Source organism: Cyphellophora europaea (genome assembly GCF_000365145.1).
Source record: "Cyphellophora europaea CBS 101466 unplaced genomic scaffold supercont1.2, whole genome shotgun sequence".
Lineage (NCBI taxonomy): Eukaryota > Fungi > Ascomycota > Eurotiomycetes > Chaetothyriales > Cyphellophoraceae > Cyphellophora > Cyphellophora europaea.
This window is the reverse complement of record NW_008481808.1, coordinates 951106-975581: the sequence shown is the minus strand read 5'-3', so window position 1 is coordinate 975581 and position 24476 is coordinate 951106. Positions and strand designations below refer to the sequence as shown.

At 54.9% G+C, this 24476-nt stretch overlaps 8 protein-coding genes across 8 annotated transcripts; 4 read left to right on the top strand and 4 right to left on the bottom strand.

Annotated features, from left to right (window-relative positions):
* Nucleotides 1-289: 289 nt before the first annotated feature.
* Nucleotides 290-1822, top strand: HMPREF1541_01858 (uncharacterized protein; the record flags this gene model as incomplete). The annotated part of the gene is made up of 2 exons (XM_008716214.1): nt 290-1343; nt 1401-1822. 2 exons carry the CDS (start codon nt 290-292, stop codon nt 1820-1822), a joined length of 1476 nt encoding a protein of 491 aa, XP_008714436.1.
* A 733-nt stretch (nt 1823-2555) lies between these two features.
* Nucleotides 2556-3167, bottom strand: HMPREF1541_01857 (uncharacterized protein; the record flags this gene model as incomplete). Its single annotated transcript, XM_008716213.1, has 1 exon — nt 2556-3167. The coding sequence occupies one exon, from the start codon at nt 3165-3167 to the stop codon at nt 2556-2558; it is 612 nt and encodes a 203-aa protein (XP_008714435.1).
* Nucleotides 3168-3551: 384 nt separating this feature from the next.
* HMPREF1541_01856 (uncharacterized protein) lies at nt 3552-4921 on the bottom strand (the record flags this gene model as incomplete). The annotated part of the gene is made up of 3 exons (XM_008716212.1): nt 3552-3888; nt 3941-3988; nt 4041-4921. The coding sequence occupies 3 exons, from the start codon at nt 4919-4921 to the stop codon at nt 3552-3554; spliced, it is 1266 nt and encodes a 421-aa protein (XP_008714434.1).
* A 522-nt stretch (nt 4922-5443) lies between these two features.
* On the top strand, nt 5444-7366 carry HMPREF1541_01855 (uncharacterized protein; the record flags this gene model as incomplete). The annotated part of the gene is made up of 1 exon (XM_008716211.1): nt 5444-7366. One exon carries the CDS (start codon nt 5444-5446, stop codon nt 7364-7366), a length of 1923 nt encoding a protein of 640 aa, XP_008714433.1.
* Nucleotides 7367-8688: 1322 nt separating this feature from the next.
* Nucleotides 8689-10839, bottom strand: HMPREF1541_01854 (allophanate hydrolase; the record flags this gene model as incomplete). Its single annotated transcript, XM_008716210.1, has 1 exon — nt 8689-10839. One exon carries the CDS (start codon nt 10837-10839, stop codon nt 8689-8691), a length of 2151 nt encoding a protein of 716 aa, XP_008714432.1.
* A 946-nt stretch (nt 10840-11785) lies between these two features.
* HMPREF1541_01853 (uncharacterized protein) lies at nt 11786-12868 on the bottom strand (the record flags this gene model as incomplete). Its single annotated transcript, XM_008716209.1, has 2 exons — nt 11786-12411; nt 12463-12868. The coding sequence occupies 2 exons, from the start codon at nt 12866-12868 to the stop codon at nt 11786-11788; spliced, it is 1032 nt and encodes a 343-aa protein (XP_008714431.1).
* Nucleotides 12869-13288: 420 nt separating this feature from the next.
* HMPREF1541_01852 (uncharacterized protein) lies at nt 13289-15136 on the top strand (the record flags this gene model as incomplete). Its single annotated transcript, XM_008716208.1, has 4 exons — nt 13289-13545; nt 13593-13747; nt 13800-13826; nt 13875-15136. The coding sequence occupies 4 exons, from the start codon at nt 13289-13291 to the stop codon at nt 15134-15136; spliced, it is 1701 nt and encodes a 566-aa protein (XP_008714430.1).
* A 1316-nt stretch (nt 15137-16452) lies between these two features.
* On the top strand, nt 16453-21175 carry HMPREF1541_01851 (uncharacterized protein; the record flags this gene model as incomplete). The annotated part of the gene is made up of 3 exons (XM_008716207.1): nt 16453-20132; nt 20191-20239; nt 20297-21175. The coding sequence occupies 3 exons, from the start codon at nt 16453-16455 to the stop codon at nt 21173-21175; spliced, it is 4608 nt and encodes a 1535-aa protein (XP_008714429.1).
* Nucleotides 21176-24476: the final 3301 nt, after the last annotated feature.

Genomic DNA, 24476 nt, shown 5'->3' with positions numbered 1-24476 from the left:
GTACGCCCTACCTGTGAACTCTGCCCATCAGATTCTTCTCCGCACCTGGCCTCTTTAAGCTACCAATCACTGCATCTTGGTCGCCTATGATCCGATGCGAAGCTTTCGAGCAGACCCCATCTCCTCCAACGTTCATGACCTCGGTCGGGGTAAACCCCAGCTGCGATGGCGGACATGATGCACTTTACAGTGCCTGGGCCCCAGGAATCATCACAACAGCTCGTCACCATACAAGATTCACACCAGGACCATCTTGACAGAAGTCGATAACGACTGCAGCATTGCCACCATGTCATCCCTCAACGACCTCAAACGCAAGGATCTCTTCCAATCGAAGGGCTACATCAATGGCTCGTGGGTTGACTCGTCGTCCTCCAAGACATTCGACGTGGTTAATCCCGCGAATCTTGACAGGCTCGCTACTCTGCCTGAGATGGGTGCTTCCGATTGCGATAAAGCCGTCGCTGCTGCTCACGAAGCCTTCAAAACTTACAAGAAGACCTCCGCCCGTGAGCGCGCCCGACTGATGCGCAAATGGAACGACCTTGTCATCGCCAACGCAGATGACCTGGCACTCATCCTGATGCTCGAGAACGGCAAGACACTCGCGGAAGCCAAGGGCGAAGTCCTCTACGGTGCCAGTTTCCTCGAGTGGTTTGCAGGCGAGGCGGAACGGATCCATGGCGAATACGTCCCTCCGGCGAATCTGAATCAGCGTATCATTACCATGCGACAACCCATCGGCGTCGCCGCATGCATGACGCCGTGGAATTTCCCCATCGCTATGATCACACGGAAGGCCGGTGCAGCGCTGGCTGCGGGGTGCACCACTGTCTGGAAACCGGCAGGCGAGACTCCATTGAGCGCACTGGCTCAAGCCGTCCTCGCTCAAGAAGCCGGCTTCCCCAAGGGCGCCATCAACGTCGTCACAACGCTCAACAACGTCGCCGAGGTGGGCAAGGCCATCTGCGAGGATAAACGTGTCAAGAAGATGAGCTTCACAGGCAGTACGCGCGTCGGCAAGCTCTTGGCTAGCCAGTGCGCGAACAGCCTGACCAAATTGACGCTTGAGCTGGGCGGCAACAGCCCCTTTATTGTTTTCGACGATGCAAAGCTCGACAGCGCGGTAGAAGCAGCCATCATGGCCAAATTCCGCAACAGCGGACAGACATGCGTCACGGCGAATCGGATCTTTGTGCAGAAGGGCATCTACGACAAGTTCGCCGAGGCGCTGACGGAGCGGATTCGAAAGCTGAAGGTGGGCGCTGGATGGGAGAAGGATGTCTTCGTGGGACCGCTGACGCATGATCGCGCGGTCGAGAAGGCGATGAGTCACATCAACGGTAAAGAGTCCTTTTTGTCTTGTCACGTTGCAAGATACTAACGTCAGCTTATGATAGACGCAAAGAAGCACGGCGGCCAAGTCGTCCTCGGTGGATCTCCTCTGGAAAGGCAGAAAGGGTACTTCATCCAACCGACCGTCATCACGCACATGAACCGCGAGATGCTCACCACGCGCGAGGAGACGTTTGCCCCCGTCGTGGGCCTCTACGAATTCGACAGCGAGGAGCAGGTGCTCGACTGGGCCAATGACTGCGACGTGGGGCTGGGATCGTTCATCCAGACGGAGAACATCGCGAGGATGTGGCGTGTTAGCGAGGCGCTCGAGGTCGGAATGGTAGGTGTCAATCTGGGCCTATTGAGTGCGAGTGAGAGCCAGTTTGGTGGTGTCAAGGAGAGTGGCTACGGCACCGAGGGAGGGAGGCACGGTATCGAGGAGTATTTGGTCTGGAAGAGCATCTTGATCAATGTTGCGAATTAAGACCGTACAAGACATCAGAACTACGACACTCGAATCAATCGCCATGGTGTGTTACTTTATTCCTTCCTTTCTCGCAGCAGCCGGCCATTCACGCGCTTCACCGGTGACTGGCCTTCTGGTACGGATTGTGTTTCATTGCGGCGCAGCAATGCACAAGCGTCATCGCTGCCTGAACGGACACCATCATGTCCAAATCAAGCTTGTCGCTTGCCCACTCCGGAAGGGATTGTGTGCTTTCGTTGGCGAAATGCGTGCAATTTCGCTGTATATAAGGACCTTCTGCGCCGTGCCATCTCTTGCAGGTTCGCTATCATACTCCGCTTCGCCGTCAGAGCCACCCACGCCTTGTTCTTGGGATGTCCGCTGAACAGCCTACCTGCGCCGGATGTTGATTCCTTGCATTATTGGAGCAAGCTGGTATGGTCGGCCGATGCTCTATCTGATCCCGTGCGGGTCTATCTATCTACTCTAGTCATTCGTGGCCGACCCCAATCTGACACACAGCTGCCGATTCTGCAGTACCAACCATTAAGGCCGGCCTGGACACCAATGTTCATTCTCCCCTCCCCTTCCTCAGTTCATACTTCTCAGTTACCTTAACCGCCTTCTTCTATTGAAGGTTCCACCTCTCAGCCACCCATAGATAGCCTATACAGTCTTAGCCACACAAAACCACCCTCTCCCAGGCCCCCTACCCTTCACAAGCATTCAACTACCTACTCACCTGCCACCGTCAAATCCTCCCCCCGCCCTTCTCCTTCAAGAACAACGCTTTCCCAACCGCCAAGGCCCTCCCCTCCCCATCCTCCACCACCCCCCTCACCCAAATCTTCCTTCCCTCCAATCCCACCAACCACGCCCTCACCAGCACCACCCCGGGCGTCACCACGGGCGCCTTGTAATCCACCGTCATGGTCGCCGTCGCGGGCGTCGCGCTCGCCGAACTCACCGCCGCCGTGCGCCCCAGCTGGTGGTCCAGGAGCAGGGCGTTGAAGCCGCCGTGCGCGCGCGAGGTCTTGCCGTCGATGCCTGTGCCCAGGGAGAGGAGGGTACAGTGCTCTGTTGGGATTGGGGTGAGGGCATCACGTGCCGGAGTGGTGGAGACGGCGATGGAGTCCGGCTCCGGACACCGGCGTGTGAAGTGCAGGGAGGCGCGAATGGCGTCTGAGCTGGGGTTGGCGAGGGTGGTGGCGAAGAGGGTGTTGGAGGCGCTGGTCGGTGGGCTATAAGTGTCGGTTTTGGTATGCGTGTCCGAGAGATTGAGCGTGGGGTCGGTGGAGGTGAGGAGCTGGTGGATCCATGGGAGGGAGGAGAAGTCGGGGTGTAAATTAGGTGGTAGAGGCATCTTTGGGCGTCACGGGCGAAGGATACAATCGGGTGAGGCGGGAGGTGGTGGGAGGTAAGTTACAGGATGCAGTGATTGTGTGTGGGCGGAGAGAGCGTCAAAGGTGAGGTGTATTGAATGCTGTTGAGGAAGAACCTTGGCTACAGGCAAATAGTTCTGGGAGCAGCAGAGATGTTCGCAGAGTCGCCAGTCTTCGGACGGAAGCTGGTACATGTGTTCGTGGGGAGGTATGGGCAACATGTTGGCACCAAGTTGCTCGGGTAGTGATTCAACCGAGGTAATATGCAAGGCATCCTATAGGGCAACCCTAGCTGACTAGGCGTTGCGATTTTCCCGTATGAGGCTTTTGTTCTATCATCTATGGAGTCCTATGCCTGTTCGGCTTTACTGAAACTCCCGAGCACGTCGTCTGGCCTTCTTATACCATCCAAGCGCCAACTGCTCATCCGCCGCCGCCTCCCCCTTCGCAAGAAGGTGCTGCACATTCCGCTTTCCATCCATGGCGAGCATGGCCGCGAGCTCGTCGGTAGCGTCGGCAATCACCCAGTCGAAGGCGTTGCCAATGATCCAGCCGAAGTCGGTGCGGTAGTCGTGTCCGTCGGGAGACTCGTCTTCGCTGACCATTGCGTCGTAGAGTCGCGGCGCTCGGCCGTCTTGGTACGAGAAGGCGGAGTTGTTGGTGCGGATGTCGTCGGGGAGCGTGTAGTTGGCCGTGTCGAAACTGGGGTTTGGGGTTAGTATCGTGCGCGGCAGGCGCGGCGACATGGGCTTACTAGGTTCTGGGCGAGGTGATGGGGTCCACGAAGTCGCCTATCGCGAAGCTGTGCAGGTGTCAGTAAGGTGGGATCGAGGAGTGAGGTTGGTTTCACTCACAAAATGCCCGAAGTGCGGAAGGCGGCGTCGTCGGATGCTTCGTCCTCGACCCAGTCTTTCAATGGTCGCAGCGGCCCGTCCGTGGACTTCATGTTAATCTCGGCGCTGATGGTGTAGTTTGTCTTTGCGAATGCCTTCATCGAAGCTAGGACATCCCATTCCTCCATGTCACCAGAGTTGTAGACAGGAATATAGGCGAGTTGAATGCCGCTTGCGAAGGCGTCTTGGACCCAAGCCAACGCTTCAAATTCTTCTGGTGTCCGGTACCAGTTTGCCTGCAGCTTGTAGATACACCACTCGTTGGCAGGCACACCCGCGGCGTTGGTGAGGTTCTTGAGCTGCCAGTATGCTATCTCAACTCCGGCCTCGTCCTTGAAATCGAGTTGCAGGACTACGTTCATGCCAACATCGTGGATGTACTGTACCATTCCTGGTAGAGTGGGTACGGTCTCGCCCCTGACCCGGCCAGCTTCGTCACGAAGGTGCAGATCCTCAATGAAGCCACTGTAGGCGCTGTCCTCAACCTTGGGGTTGTGGCCCTGTCCGGTGAACGGGTTGTAAGCAGCCTGGCCCTCGACTTCTCCCACGTTGGTTTCACGACCCAGTCCAGAATCGTGAATCATAGGGAGGTAGCCGTCACTTGAGACACGGATGTCGGTCTCGATGCACTCTAGACCTGCTTCGGACGCTCTGTAGTAGGCGTCATATGAATTGTCGGCGGTGCCGTTCCATCGAAGTCCTCGGTGGGCACAGAGAATGGTTAGATCTTCATGGGGTCTGCGGAAAGCATCGATGATTTTGTGGACGTCATAGGGCTGTTGAGCAGCAAGTACCAGAGGTGCAAGGCTCGAGATGAGGACTGCCAAGTTCGCGGTCCTCATGATGGCGGTGCTGTCTGTTCTACCGGTGGCTTTGGCCAGCAGCAGATGAGAGGTAGCATGCTCTTATATAGCATTCTTTGCACCGGTGGGCTGATCTGAACCTACTTCCCGGAGCACCTACCGTGAAGACTCTGCATCTGGAGCTCAGTGAAGTTGGTATAGCACCAGTATAACTCTTAGCGAAGCCTTGGCTGTCGGCCACGTGCCTGGAGTTCTCAGTAGTAGCTGGTACCGGAGATGTCCTTGATCAGCACTCCGTTCACTAGGACGACACCGGCGCTTCCGAAGTCCACGCTGACAGCACGAAAAGGCAGCTTTAAGCCGTCCCGACCAAGCTCAGGAGCGACTAGCAGGGAGAACGGCAACGAATGTCCCGGGGTACCAATACTGCTCACGAACTTCGACTCGTGTCCATCAACGGATGGGGGTACCATGAGTCACGTGGTATCACAGCCTGACCCGGCTGACCGCCAGCCTTGCCAATGAATCGCGTCCACTTCAACTTACACAACTACCCCTCCTATGGACGTCACGACGCGTTCTGATGCGACAATCTCCAGCCCTGAGGATAGCGCGCGACTACCGAAGGGCTCTCTACCCGATCGGCCATGCGATGTTTGTCGGAAGCGCAAATCAAGATGTGTGAAAGAGTTGGGCCAGAATAAGTGCGTCCTATGCACTTTCCATCAACGCGATTGCACCTATCTAGACGCTCCTGCGCGAAGAAAACGAAAGCGACGAGATGAAGCAGAACTCGAGTCACCATCGATAGGTGCGGCCAGCGTCTCCTCGCCAAATCCTGGACACTCGCTTCTCAATTCTACTTTGGGCCTTCATCGAACCTCACACTCCCGTTTCGTAGGCTCGAGCTCAGTCCATGAGCCTGTGCTGTGGGCTCTCCAAGAACCATATGTCGGCACCAGTAACCATGATTACGTACGCCGTGTCGATGCAAATACATTCTTTGTGACCGAGAACGATCACCAGACTCCGTTTCATGTAGAAGAGCTTACCGATATCGATGAAATCGAACGGACAGTCCAGCCTAACGGGCCGAAACTTGTCGAAATCTACTTTCGCATTGTGCATCCCGTGTTCCCCATTCTTCACAAAGCAGTGTTCCTCGAAAAATATGCACGAAGTTACCGCGAATTCTCGCCCCCTCTGCTCGCAGCAGTCTACTTACTGGCAATGGACTGGTGGGAATACGACACGGATCTATCCCAGAAGTCGAAGCCAGATGGCTCACAACTCCTCAGACTAGCGACCAACTCTTTCACGTCGGTCGTGCTGCGACCCAAACTCTCCACAGTGCAGGCGGGTCTGCTTTTGCTGCAGCGGTATGGAGGTGGCTCGTGGATCATGACAAGTCAAGTCGTGGCCGTCGCCGAAGAACTAGGTCTCCACCAAGACTGCTCGAGTTGGAGTGTGCCAGATTGGGAAATCGGTCTGAGACGGAGACTGGCATGGGCCGTGATCATGCAGGATTGTTGGGCCGCAGCACTCTACGGACGACCGCCACATGTAAGCCTCAAGAATTGGTCCGCAAGACGGGTATCTTTGAATGATTTTCCCGAGACAGCCGCAGATCAGGATAATCAAGACGGCAGCACGGAAGTGGAGAAAGGCCGACGTCTCTTCATCCACCTGGCTGCTCTGACAGAGATTCTCGCGGAAATTCAAGGTATCTGTGGTCCTTCTGGTATGTCTCCTACAGTGTCTGCTCTTGAAGAGCTCTTAACCCAGGTCAAACCGGTGGCCATGCGACTTCGTGACTGGAAGGCGTCCATGCCTGCCGGACTGTATATGGAAGATGTGACACCACGCAAACTCTGCTCAAATGGCTATCTGCATCTCGCATACTACACCGTTGAGATCCTATTACATCGCCATATTATCCGCTGTTGCTCAGTCAGCTCCGACCCCACGCTCGTGTCGCTGTGCCGGGAGGCAGCAAAGTTGCGACTCGAGCATGCAGTGTCTTTCGTCGACATGCTACGTCCCGAGCATCTCCACGCCTTCTGGTGGTTCGCTTCGGCCGAGTCTGTCGTTCTGATCGGCACCTACAACGCGCTCTTGTGGGCCACGAGCCCCTTGCAAACGGAGGCAGACACGTACAAGAACAAGCTTGATGAGTTTCGATGGAGCCTGAAGCTGCGAGCTACGAACTTGAAATTTGTAACCATCGCTCTTCAGCAACTGGACAAACTACCCACGTTGGACGATAGACTTCGGCAATCCCAAGTTCTTGTGACGAGTCAGGCTGGTGTCTGGCCGTCGAGGCTATCTGCGTCAACCATGATAGACGAAGATACTCCCCAGCAGACGCCCAGCCATTTCCAATTCGATTGGAATGCGTTTGACGAGGCTTTCAGTCCCTATCTGGGTCCAGCTACCGGCAACAGTGTGTTACTTCAACGTTCGGACCAGGGCGAAGACACATAGACAGGGCCAATGAGTCCGTAGGGTACATCTCAATGTTAAAAATGCTTCCTTGATAGTTGTGTTCACTGAACGGCGACACCCTTTCCCAGCGATGTCCAGCAATCTGAAATCTGGAAGCTGCTATGAACATAGCGAGGAGGCTGTACTGCCAATGTCAGTGCGGCTGGAGAATGCAGAATGTACAAAGTACTACACCCTCAAACGGCATGATGACAAAGCGTTGAGCGGTTACAGGAGGGTGCGGCTGAGGGAAGGTGCATATTGTGACTACTGCACCTGCTTCTGCATTGACTGAATGGTACGTTCCACACCTGCACCTCACCACTCTCCTCGGCTTTCTTTTGAACCGGATATGCCGACACTGACTTTGATTAGGTACATGTTATGCATACACGCAGTTGTCTCGCTTGATCTAGCTCTATTTGCTCTGTCACCTTTCGATACCAACTGAAGCCTCAGTTGCCAAAAGCCTCAACCATCAGCCAACCTACGCCATACGGGACAAGTGGGACAAAGGTTCCAAGCACCACGAACAGTACATCTTTGAAACATCGTTGACAAAATGACAACAGTAATGGCTTCCCTTTCGGGACCCCTACTGCCTTCTCCGGATTCAAAAGCAAACAGGACTATCATCATGAGCTCAACACCACACCCGAGATCCTATCACGCCCCCAACGAGGAGAGTGAGGAAGATCGGAGATAGCGCCGCCTTCGATCGAACCGTTGCCCGCTCCGGATCCAACGGCGACAGGGACCTCCATCAAGGGTCGAATGCAAATGTCAGCATTGGGGCTCACTATCATGCCCCTAGACGAGGAAGATAAGGAAGATAAGAACGGTACTGTCTTCTCGGATCCAATCATCGCCTCGAACAAGTCTTGCTATAGAAAGTATCATCCAGCAGCCAGGTACACCACCAAATCACCTCGTTACGTCCACGGGTGAAGATGACAGAAAGGGTGATACCTCCCTTTTGGATGCCATCGCCCCTCGTTGCGAGTTCAGTCCAGCTTCCAAGAGCATGGCTAAGGATGAATCACCAGGGGTTGACAAAATTGACGGGCGGGTTCCTCGAATTCACAGTATATGACACCCAAATGTCTTTGCTATGAGTTCGCGGGGTCCGCCCGTCAATTTTGTCGACGCCTCATGAAATCGGTCAGGGTCAATATCGAGCACAAATCGGGCACCGACATCTACAGAGGCAGTGCTTTCAAGCATGATACTTGTGTGCAGAGAAAGGTGCGATCCCATTACCCCAGCTGTGTGCTCAGTCAGACGACCGTGGTCCTTCAAGCTGTTTTGGTGGCATCGCCGCTTCACTTCGAACCCTTTTCAAACCGGCGCGCGATACTGAACATCTTCCCATCAAGCCCTCTCGCACACACCAAGCTGATTCCAAAGGGCAACTGCGACCCTTCGCTAGCGACGACAACACCGGCAGGCACACTAATGGCACAGAGATCAAGCACGTTGCCGAAATGCGTAAAGAGACCCAACTTGGCGTTCAGCTGGATAGGATCACTCTCCATCTCTTCACTAGTCGGATGGCAAGGTACAGTAGGCGTGACGAGCACATCAACCTTTCCTGCGAATCGAGAAAAGAGCCGCGCCGCTTCCGCTGTGGCGGTGGCTTGTAATTCCTGATCTCGATAGACTTCCCACGCTTTCGTGGGTCGCTCAATAACTCCCCTGAACAGCGCCTGCGTCGCAGGGTGGAGAGTGTCGAGGTTCGTGGTGAGAAATTCCGGACCGATGCATGCAATGCGCTCGTTCACTAAAGTACCGGAATACAGCAGGTCACTGGCCATCTGGAATGGCTTATAGCCATCTTTGGATAAGGTGAGCATTAGCCCGCCCATATTCTGCAACCTGGCAAGAGCGTTGGCGAATGCTTTCTGATATGACGGATCGCACGCTTTGACCACAGACTCAGGTGGAACGGCAAAGGTGAAAGTTGGGTTGGCCCGGTAGTCCGACATGGCTAGGGGCAATGAAGAGGGATCTTTTGCATAGACATCTTCTGCGTCATACTGGTCGACGGCGTACCATACGCGACGAGCATCTTCCACGGTCTTCGCAAAGATGGAGGCCGTGTCGAGGCTTCTGCATGCGGGGACGATGCCGCGCGCAGACAGAGTGCCCTTTGTTGGTTTAACTCCCACAATGCCATTAAGAGCGGCGGGGACCCGTCCACTGCCGGCTGTGTCCGTTCCCAACGAAAAGGTCACGAGTCCAGCAGCAACGGCAACACCGGACCCGGACGACGAGCCACCAGAGATGTACTTGCCTCTGCCGAAAATACTCACTGGGTTACCAGAAGGAGACCGGCACCCATTCAACCCAGTTGCGAGCTGGTCCATGTTTGTCTTTCCGATGAGCAGGGCTCCAGCAGACTGCAGCAATTTGATGACAGGTGCTGTTTCTTTGGGGAAGTATCGATACGCTGGGCACGCAGCCTCAGTCGGCATGCCAGCCACATCAAAATTGTCTTTGACAGCAAACGGAACTCCATACAGCCAAGGTAGCTGATCGGAGCTGCTAGTGGCATACCTTGCCTCCAATGCGTTGGCATCGGCGAGCACTTCCTGCCTTGATCTAACATATGTCCAGATGTGTGGGTCTGCTTTCTCAACACGGTCGAAGACTCGGGTGACGAGATCTAGCAGAGGCAAACTCCGACTACGGATATGCGTGGAGATGGCTTCCAAGTCCATATCTCCCTTCCAGGCCGCCGGACTGTCTGGCGGCGTGCGCAAAAGCTGGCTGCCATGCGCGACAAGCTCGTTGCTGCTCGCAACATAGCCAAAGAGGCCGTCATAGGAGCAGAACATATTAAGCGAGACCTCCACGGACGTCGCATTGAAGCCCGCGGTGCAGTCTGTGAGGATACAGCACTCGAAGCCTCGGTCGTTGGCCTCCCTTGCCGTCGTTGTTACGCAACACTCCGTCGTGACGCCACAGAATAGCAAATGCGTTATATCCCTTGCCATCAGCACCCGATGCAGACTAGTCTCCCAGAAGGACCCCTTCCCGGGCTTGTCGATGACCGACTCCCCGGGCAAAGGCCGCAGGTCGTCGATGATGTCGTGTCCATACTCGCCCTGCACGAGCAACCGACCCATTGGCCCCTGGTCGCCAATGCCCATGGTATGATGTCCACTGGGCGCGTTGACCTGCCTGTCCCGCTTGCTGGCCGGCAGGTCGGACAGGTCGGGTCGGTGGCCTTCTCGCGTGTGGATGACATGCAAGCCCAGCCGGCGGGAAGCCGTCAGCGTGTCCTTGATGGCGGGCACGATGCTGCGCACGGAGTTGAAAATCTCAGCATTGCCGCATTGAATGGCGCCGAAGCCGTCAGGGTCCACGAAGTCGCGCTGTACGTCGATGATTACCAGTGCGGTGTGTTCGGGGTCGAATTGAAAGCCGTATGGCCGCGCTGATGGCAGAGACAGTAGCGGCGAACTCGCCATCTTGTCGTTGATGGCGGTAGGTGTCGTGGTCGTGTGTTGACGACGACGACGATGATGCTGAAGAAGACCAGTAGCACAACAAACTTCAGTTGGCACTCCCGATTTGACTGTAATAGAAGAACCAACCAAAGCCAAGCATGAGGGTTCTCTACAGCGTTTTCGGAGCAATGCGCTAAGCACGCGGAGGGGCTTCGGGGAAAGGGTTCGTGCACTACAGTGCTTCAGCAGTAGAGGCCGCCGGCGGCGTGCTAAGTACTGGCCGACGGCCGTGTCAGCGGTGTGGGCTTAAAATGGGCAGGACAGGACGCTAGATAAGACACTCGTGCAGATAAGCGGCGTGGCCAGCATTGGCACTGGCAATGAGGGCGGAGAAGCCCATCTCGACCTGTGCCTGCGATTGGCTACTGAAGTTTAGATCTGAGGGAACAGGGTACAGGATAGGCTGGACCAATTCTGTCAAGGGTGTACTTGTCCAGTAGGGGGAGTACATCTGCCTATCGTCTGGAACTGTATTTTGTGTTGCCTAATTCCATACACAAATAGAAAAGCGCAAGGCCCATCATAGTAGTAGTTGATAGCTTGGCTGTAGGTAATTCCTACGCCTGCTACTGTGTAGGAATTCTTCGAGAAGGATTAGAGATGTTGGTCGAGGAGTGACTGGGTGCCAATATCTACTAGACCTCAGAAAGCGTCTTCCACTCAGCCCTGACTGTCAACCTATGGAATGATCAAAAGTCCATACATAGTTTTCGTAAAGGTTTTGTGTAAGTCGAAAAGCTGCTTATGAAAAGCCTATGAAAGCGGACGGTCTTCGTCCAGGATCCTCGCGCAGCTCTCTTAGCTCTACCAGATAATAGTTTTTTCAAAATCCCTCGGTACTGATATTTTAGCATAACGCGCGCCTTCTTGGTTTTTTTTTTTTCCCCACGGCCAAGCTGGGCGACACTCATGCCGCGGCGCTCACCTCCTCGGGTCCCAACCGACTCTTCGACAAACGCTTCCACACGTACTCGCCCGCCAGAACAGGCTCGTATTTGCTTTTCTGTCCCTCATCGAGACACGAATCCAGCGTCTTGATGGTGGCGTCGTAATTGACGCCGAAGAAGAACGGGATCGAATACCGCTCTTGGCCCGTGATGTTCCACACGCGGTGCACGGTGCTGATGAAGCGGTCGTTGGTCCACCTTGCGAGCATGTCGCCGATGTTGACGACGAACGTGCCTGGAATGGGAGGGGCTTCGATCCAGTCGCCGTTGACGTTGAGGATTTGGAGGGCCGGCACGGTGCCTTGGCAGAGGATGGTGAAGCATTCGATGTCCGTGTGGGCGCCGATGCCCAGGGCGTTGGGGTCCGACGGTTTTTGGGGTGGATAGTGGATCATGCGGCCCATGGCGCCGGGGGTGGAGACGAGGGGGTCGAAGAAGTTGGGTGGCAGCAGGAGGACTTCGGCGAAGAGTCGGATCATGCGGCGGGCGAGGGCCAGGACGTCGGCGTAGTAGGCGCTGATGGTTTCTTTGAAGTCGGGGAAGTTGGGCCAGGCATTTGGGCCGGACATGGGGTTGTCTTGCCATTCTGTTGGAGTGTTTAGTACTAGAATGAGGAAGAGGGGGAGGCGGGTTTTACCTTCTGTGTCGTCGGTGCGGGACCATAAGGGGTCGAGGGATCTTTCGTAGCCCCAGTTGAAAGCCTCGTTCAGGTCGGGTTTGCGGGTTTCATCAGTACGCACCTCGGCCGGTGGTTCGTAGCCCCGGAGGATGTTCGACTTTTTGTAGTTGATCTCGTTCTTCTTGCTGAGGTCCTGAGCGAAGAAGTTCTGGGCCAACTCAAACATGCGGTCCACTTTTTCCTGTGGCACACCATGGTCCTTGACGTAGAAGAAGCCAATGCGAGTACAGGCATCGGTGAGCTTTGCTAAGATTTCTTCTTTGCTGGCTGTCAGAGAGATGATGGGAATCTCGTCAAAGTCGGCGCGTCGAGCGGCATCGGACGCGACGGTGCGTTTGGCTCCGGAGAATGACGTGAACTCCATGGCTCAAGGATAAATGATTTGGTGCGCTATACGCGACTACTGTAGACTGAGCTGCAGGGTAATCTTTGCGACTTATAGAAGCACCGGCACAAGGAATTTGAACACCAGGAAGCCGAAGTTCGGTGCATCAGGCAGTAAAAGTCTTGGCGGATCAGCTGATGCCCCACCGCTTTGGGGGAGCGCGCATCGCCGCCGCAGGCAAAGATAAGGCCGCCGGCCAGCAGTTTGTCATGCGCCGTCGGCGACCCTGCCAAGAGGTATATCGGTATATCGGTACGGAGTAAGGTGTTATATCGCAGATGCGTGGACTCCACGTGGAGCACTCCACAATCTAGAACAGATAACGGAGGACAGTGGAACGTGCTATTTAGCCATCATCATGTCCAGGACCCAGCGTCGCAGTCGGTCTGTGACTACAACATGGACAATATCCGGTACCGTGCACGCGCCGCGAAGCAGAACGTTGTCTCCAAGAGAACGAAAGAAGGATGGGTTCTTCCCAAGACTGCAGTCACGTTCGCCGACGAAAACACCTGGAGTAACATCGATACTGATGTGACTCCGCTGGAGCGCCGAACATGGACCAGCTGGACCATCCTGGGCTTCTGGCTGAGTGACGCGTTGTCTGCGCAGAGCTGGGCTGGGGCTTCGGCCGTCATCGCTGTCGGTCTGACATGGTGAGTGATGCCACGCTTCCAAATTTGGATTTTGCTAACTTCTCAAGGCGCGAAGCTGTGTACTGCCTGATTCTTGGAACGCTCGTGGTGACAGTGCCGTTGATTTTGAATGGTGCAGCGGGAGCACAGTTGCACGTACCGTTCCCAGTCGTGGCAAGGTCCGGCTTCGGCTTCTACTTTAGCAGATTCGTCGTCGTTGTTCGTGAGTTGCCCAGTGAGAAACACACAGATAGCGAGTACTAACGACGCTCCAGGAATGGTGACTGCCCTATTCTGGCATGGTGAGTCGAATAACCTCATTTGTGACATTATTCCCTAACAACTGGCAGCCATCCAGACGTACTCTGGTTCAACTGCCATGACGCAGGTGATACGTGCGATATGGCCATCGTACCTGGATATTCCCAATCATCTCCCGGCATCTGCAGGAATCACCACGCAACAAATGGTCTCGCACTTCATCTTCTGGTCGGTGCAGTTCCCAATACTGCTTATATCTCCGCATAAGCTCAAGTGGTTCTTTGTCGTCAAAGCTGTGGTTGTCTTGACAGCTGCGTTCGCAACTGTCATTGGCATGACACAACTCGCAAACGGAGCGGGAGATATCTGGAGCCAGCAACCGACGGTGCAAGGGGCCACCAAAGCCTGGCTGATCGTCAGTTCCATGTCATCTATGACCGGAGGCTGGGCTACTATGGCAACCAACGTGGCTGATTTCACACGATACTTGAAGAGTTCCCGTGGCGTGTACTGGCAGGTCCTTTTTGTCCCGTTGATCATGACACTTCTGGGCGTTTTCGGCATCATCGGAACCAGTGCGGCAAAGGTGGTCTACGGCGAATATATCTGGGACCCGCTCGCGCTGGCGTCGAGATGGGAAGGTCCGGGAGGTCGGGCTGCGGCCTTTTTCGTTGGTGTGGCGTGGTGTATCGCACAGATTGGCACGAATCTGTCGGCCAATGTCATCTCATGCTCCAACGATATGGTGAGCTTGTGCCCAAAGTATCTCAACATCAGACGAGGAGTCGTTATCACCACCGTCACGGCCGGCTGGATCATGGTGCCTTGGAAGATTATCGCGTCGGCCCAGTCATTGCTCAATTTCATGAGCGCTCTTGGGATCTTCCTAGCGCCGATTGCGAGTATCCTGGCTTGCGACTACTGGGTAGTCAAGAAGAAGGCGATCGATGTGCCGGCCCTTTACCGCAAGTATGGTCGATACCGCTATGGCAACGCCGCGGGTACGAATTGGAGGGCGGCAGTGGCATTAGCCATTGGAGTTGTGCCAAACATTCCAGGCATGGCTGCCGCCGTCAACCCTTCGATCAATATTGGAGGAGCGCGATACATTTATGCCATGTTCTACCTTTACGGATTCAGCTCGACGTTCGTTAGCTACACAGTGCTTTCATGGTTGTTTCCTGACCGCGATACACTGCTCCAGGAGCCCATCTTCGAGGATATCGTGGTGGTCGATGGGGTGGAGCGCATCAACGACGGAGTTCTTTCGGCGGATACGAAAGATAAGACGCTGGTCAATGTTGAGGCTGAAGCAGAGGATTTTGAGAAGCGTGCGGATGCGCGGGTGTAGGCAAGCAGTCTGCCTGTCGTAGGTAGAAGTTCCAAGTGAAGTACGTCACATTCGGTCGACGTTTCAGACTTTTCTCTGCTCGAAATTCAATCAACGTAATCATCACGCGGCAACGAGCACATAATGCATTATACTCACTCGGACCGAGCAGTAGAGCATCTCGGTGAGACCGTGGTCGGACGATGGGGGCTCCGAGGTAGTTTTGAGGCACTGCCACAGCCAGGTACCATGACGTTGTTTCTCGGCCCGGAAGGCCGCCGCCATTCGTATCCCCGAAGGCATCTTTCTGCACAACTTTTCATCGCCCCCAGCGGTTCAGATGCTGGATGTGAATTCTGATCTTAGTCCGGAGAAAAGCAGGGAGATCAACACGTGTGCCAGTACCTTGTGCATCCACGCATTACTAGCCCAATTCGACCACATCGATTCATACGACGAACGAACCGCCCGGAACCCACTACGCTCGCACGGCTCCAGGGGTGCAGGGGTGCAGTTTATCCCAGGCCTCCCCCGCCCGGCGCCAGTTCGTGCCGGCAGCCACTATGGACCCTTGCTCGCCCCTATGCAAATGCTTGATCCCTTAATCATCAGCGCCGAAGCGTTGGCAGCCTGACTCAGCGAGAGACAAAGTCGTTGAAATGCGCACATCCACGGCAAACCCCGCCAGATTCACAGGCTTCACGAAACGCTTACAGCTGGCAGAAGTTGGGCCAAAACATATACGCGCATACAGAAAAATGACGGAAGATGATACTGCACTTATCAGACTCTCGAAATTCGCGTTCGATATGTGCCAGGACGGACAAGAGGGGGTTGGGATTTGTTTTCGGGCTGATCCCCAGTCAGCCGCATTTCAATCACTTTGGCATCGCTGAGCAGCCACCAGCCTGCCGAGCTCCAATCGGCCCCGAGAAGCTCTCGTCTATCGCCTTGTGCAAGCTTGGGACCTGCCGCATTCCGCTGTGCCTTTGTTGTCCTTCTCGACGTCGGAGCAGTGAACGCATACTCCGTACAGGCGCCGAAAACAATCTCACATGGCTTACTGGTGATCGGTACTTGGCTCAGCCACCTTGGGCATAGACTATGCTCGAGATGCAGTTCCGTCTTCCGCCAGGGCCGCCTTCATAATTTCAACCGCTGGAAAAGTCCTAATTCGACATGCGTTTGGTATTGGCAGCTGTAAGTTCCGAGAGTGCTTGACTGTCAAACCTTACACCACGGCCTATAAACCCCGCTCTCAGCTCCTCGACACATGCCTCGTACGTCCAGCAGAAGCTAGCATTCACCTCCCTCCGACTTCCCACCATATCCCAACCATGTCGTCGCCACGTTCCTCGCTGTCGTCGTCTGGTTCGTCGTCGGCCTCGTCCGACCGGGATAGGTTACATGAGGTTCAAACCCCTGCTGCAGATGTTGCGCGCCGAGACTACTTTGTTGACGACGACGACCGTCAGTTCGAGCCCATTCGAACTTTCACTCGTGATGAGGATCGACCACAACTAGCCCATCTCGCCTCGCTTCTGTCTCGTAATGTCACCAGGCCCTCGACCCACGACACTGCTGGTAGACAGTCAACCCTGGAGCGCAAGGACACTCTCGCTGGCCTTGAGGGCGATGATCCTGTCTTTGACCCGTCATCACCTTCTTTCGACTTCTACAAATGGGTTCGCTTTTTCATGAGGCAGATGGAAATCGAAGGTATCAAACATCGACGTGCTGGTTTCACATTCAAGAACCTCAACGTTACCGGTACAGGGTCGCCTATCCACCTACAGCAAACAGTCTCCTCCATGTTCTTGGCTCCACTGCGCTTTCGAGAGAATGCCGGAGGTAAGGAGGAAAAGAAGATCCTGCGCGACTTCAACGGCTGCGTCAAGGACGGTGAAATGCTTATCGTTTTGGGCAAACCCGGCTCCGGTTGCACCACCTTCCTTAAAACCATGACCGGCGAGACGAAAGGCCTTAATGTTGCAAAGGGTTCCTCCTTGCACTACAACGGTATTCCTCAGGACATCTACAAGAAGGAACTCAGAGGCGATGTTTGCTACAACGCAGAGAATGACCAGCACTTCCCTCACCTGACGGTGGGAGAAACACTCGAATTCGCGGCCAAGGCCCGCACTCCCTCCACCAGAGTGCGTGAGCTGGGTCGTGACGAGTTCGCACGCCACGTTGCTGCTGTGGTCATGACCATCTTTGGCCTGAGCCATACGTACAACACAAAAGTCGGCAACGATTATGTCAGAGGAGTCAGCGGCGGTGAGCGAAAGCGTGTTTCCATAGCAGAAATGGCGCTCAGTGGGTCGCCAATCTGTTGTTGGGACAACTCTACCCGTGGTCTAGACGCTGCCACTGCCCTCGAGTTCACACGTGCACTTCGTGTTTCGGCCAATGTCGGTGGCGCAACGCATGCTGTTGCCATCTACCAAGCCAGTCAGGCCATTTATGACCTCTTCGACAAAGCAGTCGTCCTGTACGAGGGACGTCAAATCTACTTCGGCCCCGCCAAAGAAGCCAGGAAATATTTTGAGGATATGGGATACGATTGTCCCGTTCGTCAAACCACCGGGGATTTCCTGACATCTGTCACGAATCCGTCCGAGCGTCGTGCCAAAGAAGGCTTCGAGTCAAAGGTGCCCCGTACACCGGATGAGTTTGAGAGATACTGGAAGCAATCCGAAAACTTCAAGAGGGTCATGGCCGAGATTCAAGAGCATGAAACCGAGCACCCCATCGGAGGCAGCGACACCATTGATACGTTCCGTGAAGCCCATCACCAAGCTCAAGCCAAGCACATCCGTCCCAAGTCGCCCTATGTTATTTCCATCCCTATGCAGATCAAACTCTGCACCATTCGTGCTTATCAACGGCTTTGGAACGACAAGACGAGTACCATCACAAAGGTCGTCTCCCAAATTATCATGTCGCTGATCATCGGTTCCATTTTCTTTGGCACTCCGAACAGCACGGCCGCATTCTTCTCCAAAGGCTCAATTCTGTTCTTCGCCATCCTCCTCAGCGCATTGAACTCCATTACTGAAATCAATGGCCTCTATGAGCAGCGGCCCATTGTGGAGCGCCATGTCAATTTCGCCTTCTATCACGCCTTCTCGGAAGCCATCGCAGGTATAGTGAGCGATATACCTATCAAATTCTTGGTATCCGTCTTCTTCAACATCATCCTCTATTTTCTAGGTGGTCTGCGATACGAGGCAGGGAACTTTTTCCTCTTCTATCTCTTCACGTTCATCACCTCTCTGACAATGAGCGCCATATTTCGCACCCTAGCGGCTGCGACCAAGCAGATATCGCAAGCCCTGGCTTTTGCAGGTATCATGGTGCTTGCAATTGTTATATATACCGGTTTCACGATCCAGAGAAGATACATGCATCCTTGGTTCAAGTGGATCTCCTGGATCAATCCTGTGGCCTATGGATTCGAAGCGATTCTTATGAACGAAGTCCATGGCGTTCGGTACGAGTGTGCTACATTAGTACCACCCTATGGCCCACAAATAGGGCCTAACAATTTTGCCTGTGCTGTCCAGGGAGCCAGGATTGGAGAGTTGACCGTCTTGGGCGACGACTGGGCGGATTCACAGTATGGCTATCGGTACACACATGTCTGGCGCAACCTCGGATTTCTGTTCGCGTTCCTCTTATTCTTTTGGGCAGTGTACTTCACTGCAACCGAGCTTAACTTCTCTTCCGCATCCAGCGGCGAGTTTCTGGTCTTTCGACGAGGTCACGTACCGGCTTACCTTACCAAAGGCTCGGATGAGGAGACGCTGCAGGAAAAGGAGATGACGTCTTCCTCTACTGGTGGCTCAACCGGGAAGACGCAGCAAGACGATGCAGTCAATGCCATTCCGGCACAGAAAGACGTTTTTACTTGGCGAGATGTCGTCTACGATATACAGATCAAGGGCGAACCCCGGCGTCTGCTTGATCATGTCAGCGGATGGGTCAAACCGGGCACACTGACAGCGCTCATGGGCGTGTCTGGAGCTGGCAAGACCACCTTGCTTGACGTCCTGGCCCAACGGACGAGTACTGGCGTTATCACAGGTGACATGCTGGTGAATGGCAAACCTCTCGATGCGAGCTTCCAGCGAAAGACTGGGTACGTTCAGCAGCAAGATCTGCACCTCGAGACTACCACAGTTCGGGAAGCACTGCGCTTTTCCGCCATGCTTCGGCAGCCCAAGAATGTTTCGAAGGAGGAAAAACACGCTTACGTCGAAGAGGTCATCAAAATGCTTCACATGGAAGACTTCAGCGACGCCGTTGTCGGCAACCCGGGCGAAGGTCTGAACGTGGAACAACGCAAGCTTTTGACTATTGGCGTGGAGCTGGCCGCCAAACCTGCTTTGCTACTCTTCCTCGACGAACCAACGTCTGGACTCGACTCTCAGAGCTCCTGGGGCATCGTGGCTTTCTTGCGCACATTAGCCGACAACGGCCAAGCGGTTCTCGCCACCATCCATCAGCCTTCAGCCATCCTCTTCCAAGAATTCGACCGTCTTCTGTTCCTAGCCAAAGGAGGCAAGACTGTGTATTTCGGTGACATCGGCCACAACTCGAGGACCCTGCTCGACTACTTTGAGGGGAACGGTGCTCGTCAGTGCGGCACCGAGGAGAATCCAGCCGAGTACATGCTCGAGACGGTGGGTGCCGGTCCCAGCGGCAAACCAACCGCCGACTGGCCTGGAATCTGGAAGGACAGCACACAGGCAACTGGTGTGCAACGAGAGCTGGATCGCATTCACGCCGAGAAAGCCAAGGAACCTCCTGCTGGCGACGGCAATTCCAGCAGTCAGTTTGCGATGCCGTTTGGCATCCAGGTCGCGGAAACGATGAAGCGCGTCTTCCAGCAATACTGGCGCACACCGGCCTACATCATTGGCAAGGTTGCACTGTGTACCATGTCGGCATTGTTCGTTGGCTTCAGTTTCTTCAAGCCGAATTCTTCCTCTACCGGTCTTCAGAATGCTCTGTAAGTTATTTCGGGCCTCAACCTTTTGAAAATCGTCACTGACTCTGGTCCCTTTCAGATTCTCAATCTTCATGATGACGACCACCTTCTCGACCCTGGTGCAACAGGTAAGTCCTTCCACACCTTTGCCTCTCCCTGACGCCCACCTACTGACTCAATTGCAGATCATGCCGCGCTTCGTCCTCCAACGCTCCCTCTACGAAGTCCGCGAGCGGCCGAGCAAAGCGTACTCATGGCAAGCCTTCCTCATCTCCAACATCATAGTCGAGATCCCCTACCAAATCCTCGTCGCCATCATCGTCTGGGCCTGCCTCTACTTCCCCGTCTTCGGCGCCCACCAAAGCTCCGAGGTCCAGGGCCTCTTCGTCCTCTACTCGATCCAATTCCAGATCTTCACCTCGACCTTCGCGCACATGCTCATCGCGGGGCTCCCCGATGCCGAAACCGCCGGCGGCATCGCCACCACGCTCTTCTCCCTCATCCTCACCTTCAACGGCGTCCTCCAACCTCCCGACAACCTGCCCGGCTTTTGGCTCTTCATGTGGCGCGTCTCCCCTCTGACCTACATCGTCGGCGGCCTCGCCGCCACCACCCTCCACGGCCGCCAAGTCCACTGCGCCGACAATGAACTCGCCGTCTTCGACCCCCCATCGGGCCAGACCTGCGCCGAATACCTGAGGGAATACCTCGCGCAGGCGCCCGGTCAGCTGTATAATGGCGACGCCACGGCGCGCTGCGAGTACTGCCCCATCAGCAACGGCGACCAGTTCCTCGCGGGCAGCCGCATCTCGTGGGACCAGCGGTGGCGCAATTTTGGGATTGGCTGGGCGTACATCGGCTTCAACATCTTTGCGGCCGTGTGGCTGTATTGGTTCTTCCGGGTGAGGAAGAGGGGCAGTGGGGGAGGCGCGAAGAAGTGGTTGGGGAAGCTGGTGTGGTACGTGTCGCAGGCTGGGTGGTGGGTTAGGCATCTGTTTGTTCGGCACCCGGCGGGGTATAAGGAGGACTTGGCAAAGGTGGCAACTAATGACAAGGTGTTCTGATGTGTTATGATGGTGGGTCAAGAGAGGTTGGGTTGGGTTGAGTTAATTTGACTGATTGACGGCTATGGTGATGGACCGTCGGCTTGCAGAGCACGAGCAGGACCAAAAGTGGAATACGCTAGCCGAACCTGCTGGAATCGACTGAGTTTGTTTTCTGTCAATCGAACAGTGGTTGCCGGTTACCACCAAAAGTGTGCGAACTTCCTGGAATGCTTTCGATCGGTAGAATATCTTTCTTGCACGACTCTTTCCTGTTGCGTGGTCCTTCGTAGATACCTAGCTGATGTTCTCAGTATCCCTTCTCCTTCTTCTTCTTCTTTCCCATAACGCTGATTCAAGAGCATTTTCACGCGTTGCGTCACGGCGGAGATAGCGGCAAGTGCCCAGAGTGAGGCCAGGCAAACGTGGTTGATCGACAGCGAAGGCGAGGCAGAGACGTATTCCTTATGGGGACTAGTGCTGTACTCGCAGACCCACTTGCTAGAAGGCTGGGTGTATCTGATTCGCTGGCAGATCGCTTGCTGTCGATCTCGACTTTGAACGAGTAGAGTTGTTCGATATCGTGGCGTGGATGAAAGCGACAAGTCTCATATGTTCTACGAGTTGTGCGACTCCTCATAAGATGAAGAAGACAACACTGCAGGATTTGCGTCGTGTCGGTGTTGGTCGTCGGGTGCAGATGGCCTGGCGGTGCAAATGATCTGCAAATTTTGAGAGCTGTGTTATTGGAAGGGTTGGTGAGGCAGGGATCGGTCATCGCGGCTACAGTAGCTTCGACCGGGCATATGAGGAGATATACTGGTGTACGGTGAGATCAGTGGGTTGAGGCACGGGAGGTATTGCTAGGGTGTTGTGACGAGTTGTGTCAGCTCTCATGATTGGCACTTATATCATGATGCCTCGTGAGGGGACTGGAGTCTAGGCCATCTGATGATACGTTGTTCACTCTTTCCAGGCCTAAGTTAACATATGCGGCAGTTGCGGGAGATCCACTGGGATCGTGGCCGCTCGGTGGCCGTTTCGGGACGTGCGGTAGGCGGTTTGGTGTTGGTCGGGTCTCGTAAGTCTCTAATGCGAAAATGGTCCGTCTAGCCCTTGGCCGAGCATCTGTGTTGATGTGTAGGGCATTATCGAGGGTCGGTGCGAGTGCTGAGGGCTGAGCAATATCAGTCAGGATGTGGTAGTTGCCGAAATGCATGAACGCAGTCATCTGCTTGAAGATGATTGGGCCTGGCGTTAGTGGAAAGGGAATTTAATGGAGGCAGGAGTGTCGATTTGGCTGAGAGTAAGAGGCGTCCTGGAAGGACGAACTAATCTCTATATCAGCTTTGCACCGAGTCTGTTTCTCGACACAGTGGGAGAAGCTTGAAGGGTTTCGCTGCCTCTGAGGCACACTCGGCAAGTCTCTCGATGCCCACGCATGGAGGTGAAATGTCGACGAGAGCGCACTGAGGCTCAAGTGAATGTCACCTTCGATCTCCGACTGCGCCATCAACCGCGTGCGAGGATTCACTCCTTGTCCGTCACCAGGACAACATCAAAATCTGAACAACAACGACTCTTCAAATTTATCCTTTGCTGCGCTGGTCCACCTACCTTACCTACCTCTACATCTTGACCAAGAGAATCCGCCGATCGAGCTTGAACTCGACACGATTTGTCTTTCCCTTGCCTTGCCGTCACCACGATGTCGGCCGACCAGGTCGCTCAGCCTGCGGGCGAGTACCCCGCCGCCATCACCGCCCCTCCCGGTACGATGCCACCCACTGAACCGAAGAAGAAGGACAACATCATCAAGCGTCTGATCAACAAGATTAGGTGAGTTTCATTCCGATCCGATCCGCTCGGCCTCCACACAGAGCAAGTTCTGATAATTGTTTAGGCTCATCCTCCGAGGCAAGAATACAGCCACTCGGCCGCCCTTGACGGCCAGGGCTCCGGTCTCTGTTGGCTCGAACCCACACGGTGAAACGGAGCAGCCAAGCACCGGGCAGAATGCTGCTGTCGTTGCCGGAACCGCTTCTTGAGATCCTTCTCCAGCATCAATACCTTTGAAGCGGGGAGGGGTTTTGCGAGAGCATGGGTATGGGACGAATGGACGCATGACAAGAACGATTCAAACTCAAGGAGATGAGACAAAATGAAAATCGAAAGGGCGATACCAATAATGGCAGTATCGGCGAGCGATGGCTCGAGTCATGGCTTGTAGCCGGACTGTTGAAGAATGCCTCAGAGGCTTGAACCACCTGCGCAAGGGCGACGGACTTTCGACATAGCCTCAACTATGATAGACCAGGACCAGTCGATGACAAGAACCTGAATCATGCTGTTACCCTTGTCTCCGGCCATCCTGACGCAGTAGCTGCACTTGCGCTTGGCCGCCATCGACTCATGACTCTGACTCCGACGAAGCCCGAGGTCGCCGTTGGGTACGCAATAAGCTCGTGAGTGTATTTGAGTCGTGTGTTCTGTTGCTTGTCTGCGTCTGTGCCTGTTGGCGGTCCAGCCCCCCCTTTCAAGGCTTTCGGCGTAATTCTGACAGCCACGGCGAACGCCAAAGCGGGTTCCAGAACGACGGTCGCACAGTATGGAGGTACAGAGTGCACCGCATGGTGCGAAAAAAATGGCAAGGGCCCAGACCCCGCGGGTGGACTTTGGGTGTGTTAGCTTGTTTTACACCAAAAGGTTGAGGCAAACCTGGCTGAGAGTTTCCTTGCTCTATATACACCATGCGGGCTTGCAGCTGGTCGGAGTAAGTATTCCGCACGAACCATAGTGATCGGGCTTCTTTGCGGTTCCGCGGATGATGTGCTGGGGCTTGAAAGCCCGACGGCTGGTTTCTTAGCACGGCTGCGGCCTTTGCAGCCAAGCGACCCGCCATCCTGGATACTGCATACAATGCTCCTTCGTTGATCATGGACTGGTCCCGGACTGGTCTTCATCTGGCAAGTTTGCTCCCACGCAGCTTCCGGCTTAACTCGATTGGACACAGCAAAGCACGTGCCGAACATATCGTGCAGGTGGCGCGCTCCGACGGGCCTCTTCCGTGCGCCAACCGTACCCGCTCTCGCGATCTTGCACAAAGCCTAAGCCGGGTTCCCCCCCCAGAGTCTAGGGGAATTGAGCCGGTGCTGATCGGACATGGTTCGGGGATAGTCCCTACAGTACTGCATCGTTTGCAACAATGACCAGGTGCCGCGAAATCACAGCCAGCCCCTGGTGCCACGAACGAGGGATAGGGCCGTTCAGGTCCAGGGCGATAAGAACAGGCAGTTGTTCGTCCCCGCAGGACATGCTCACG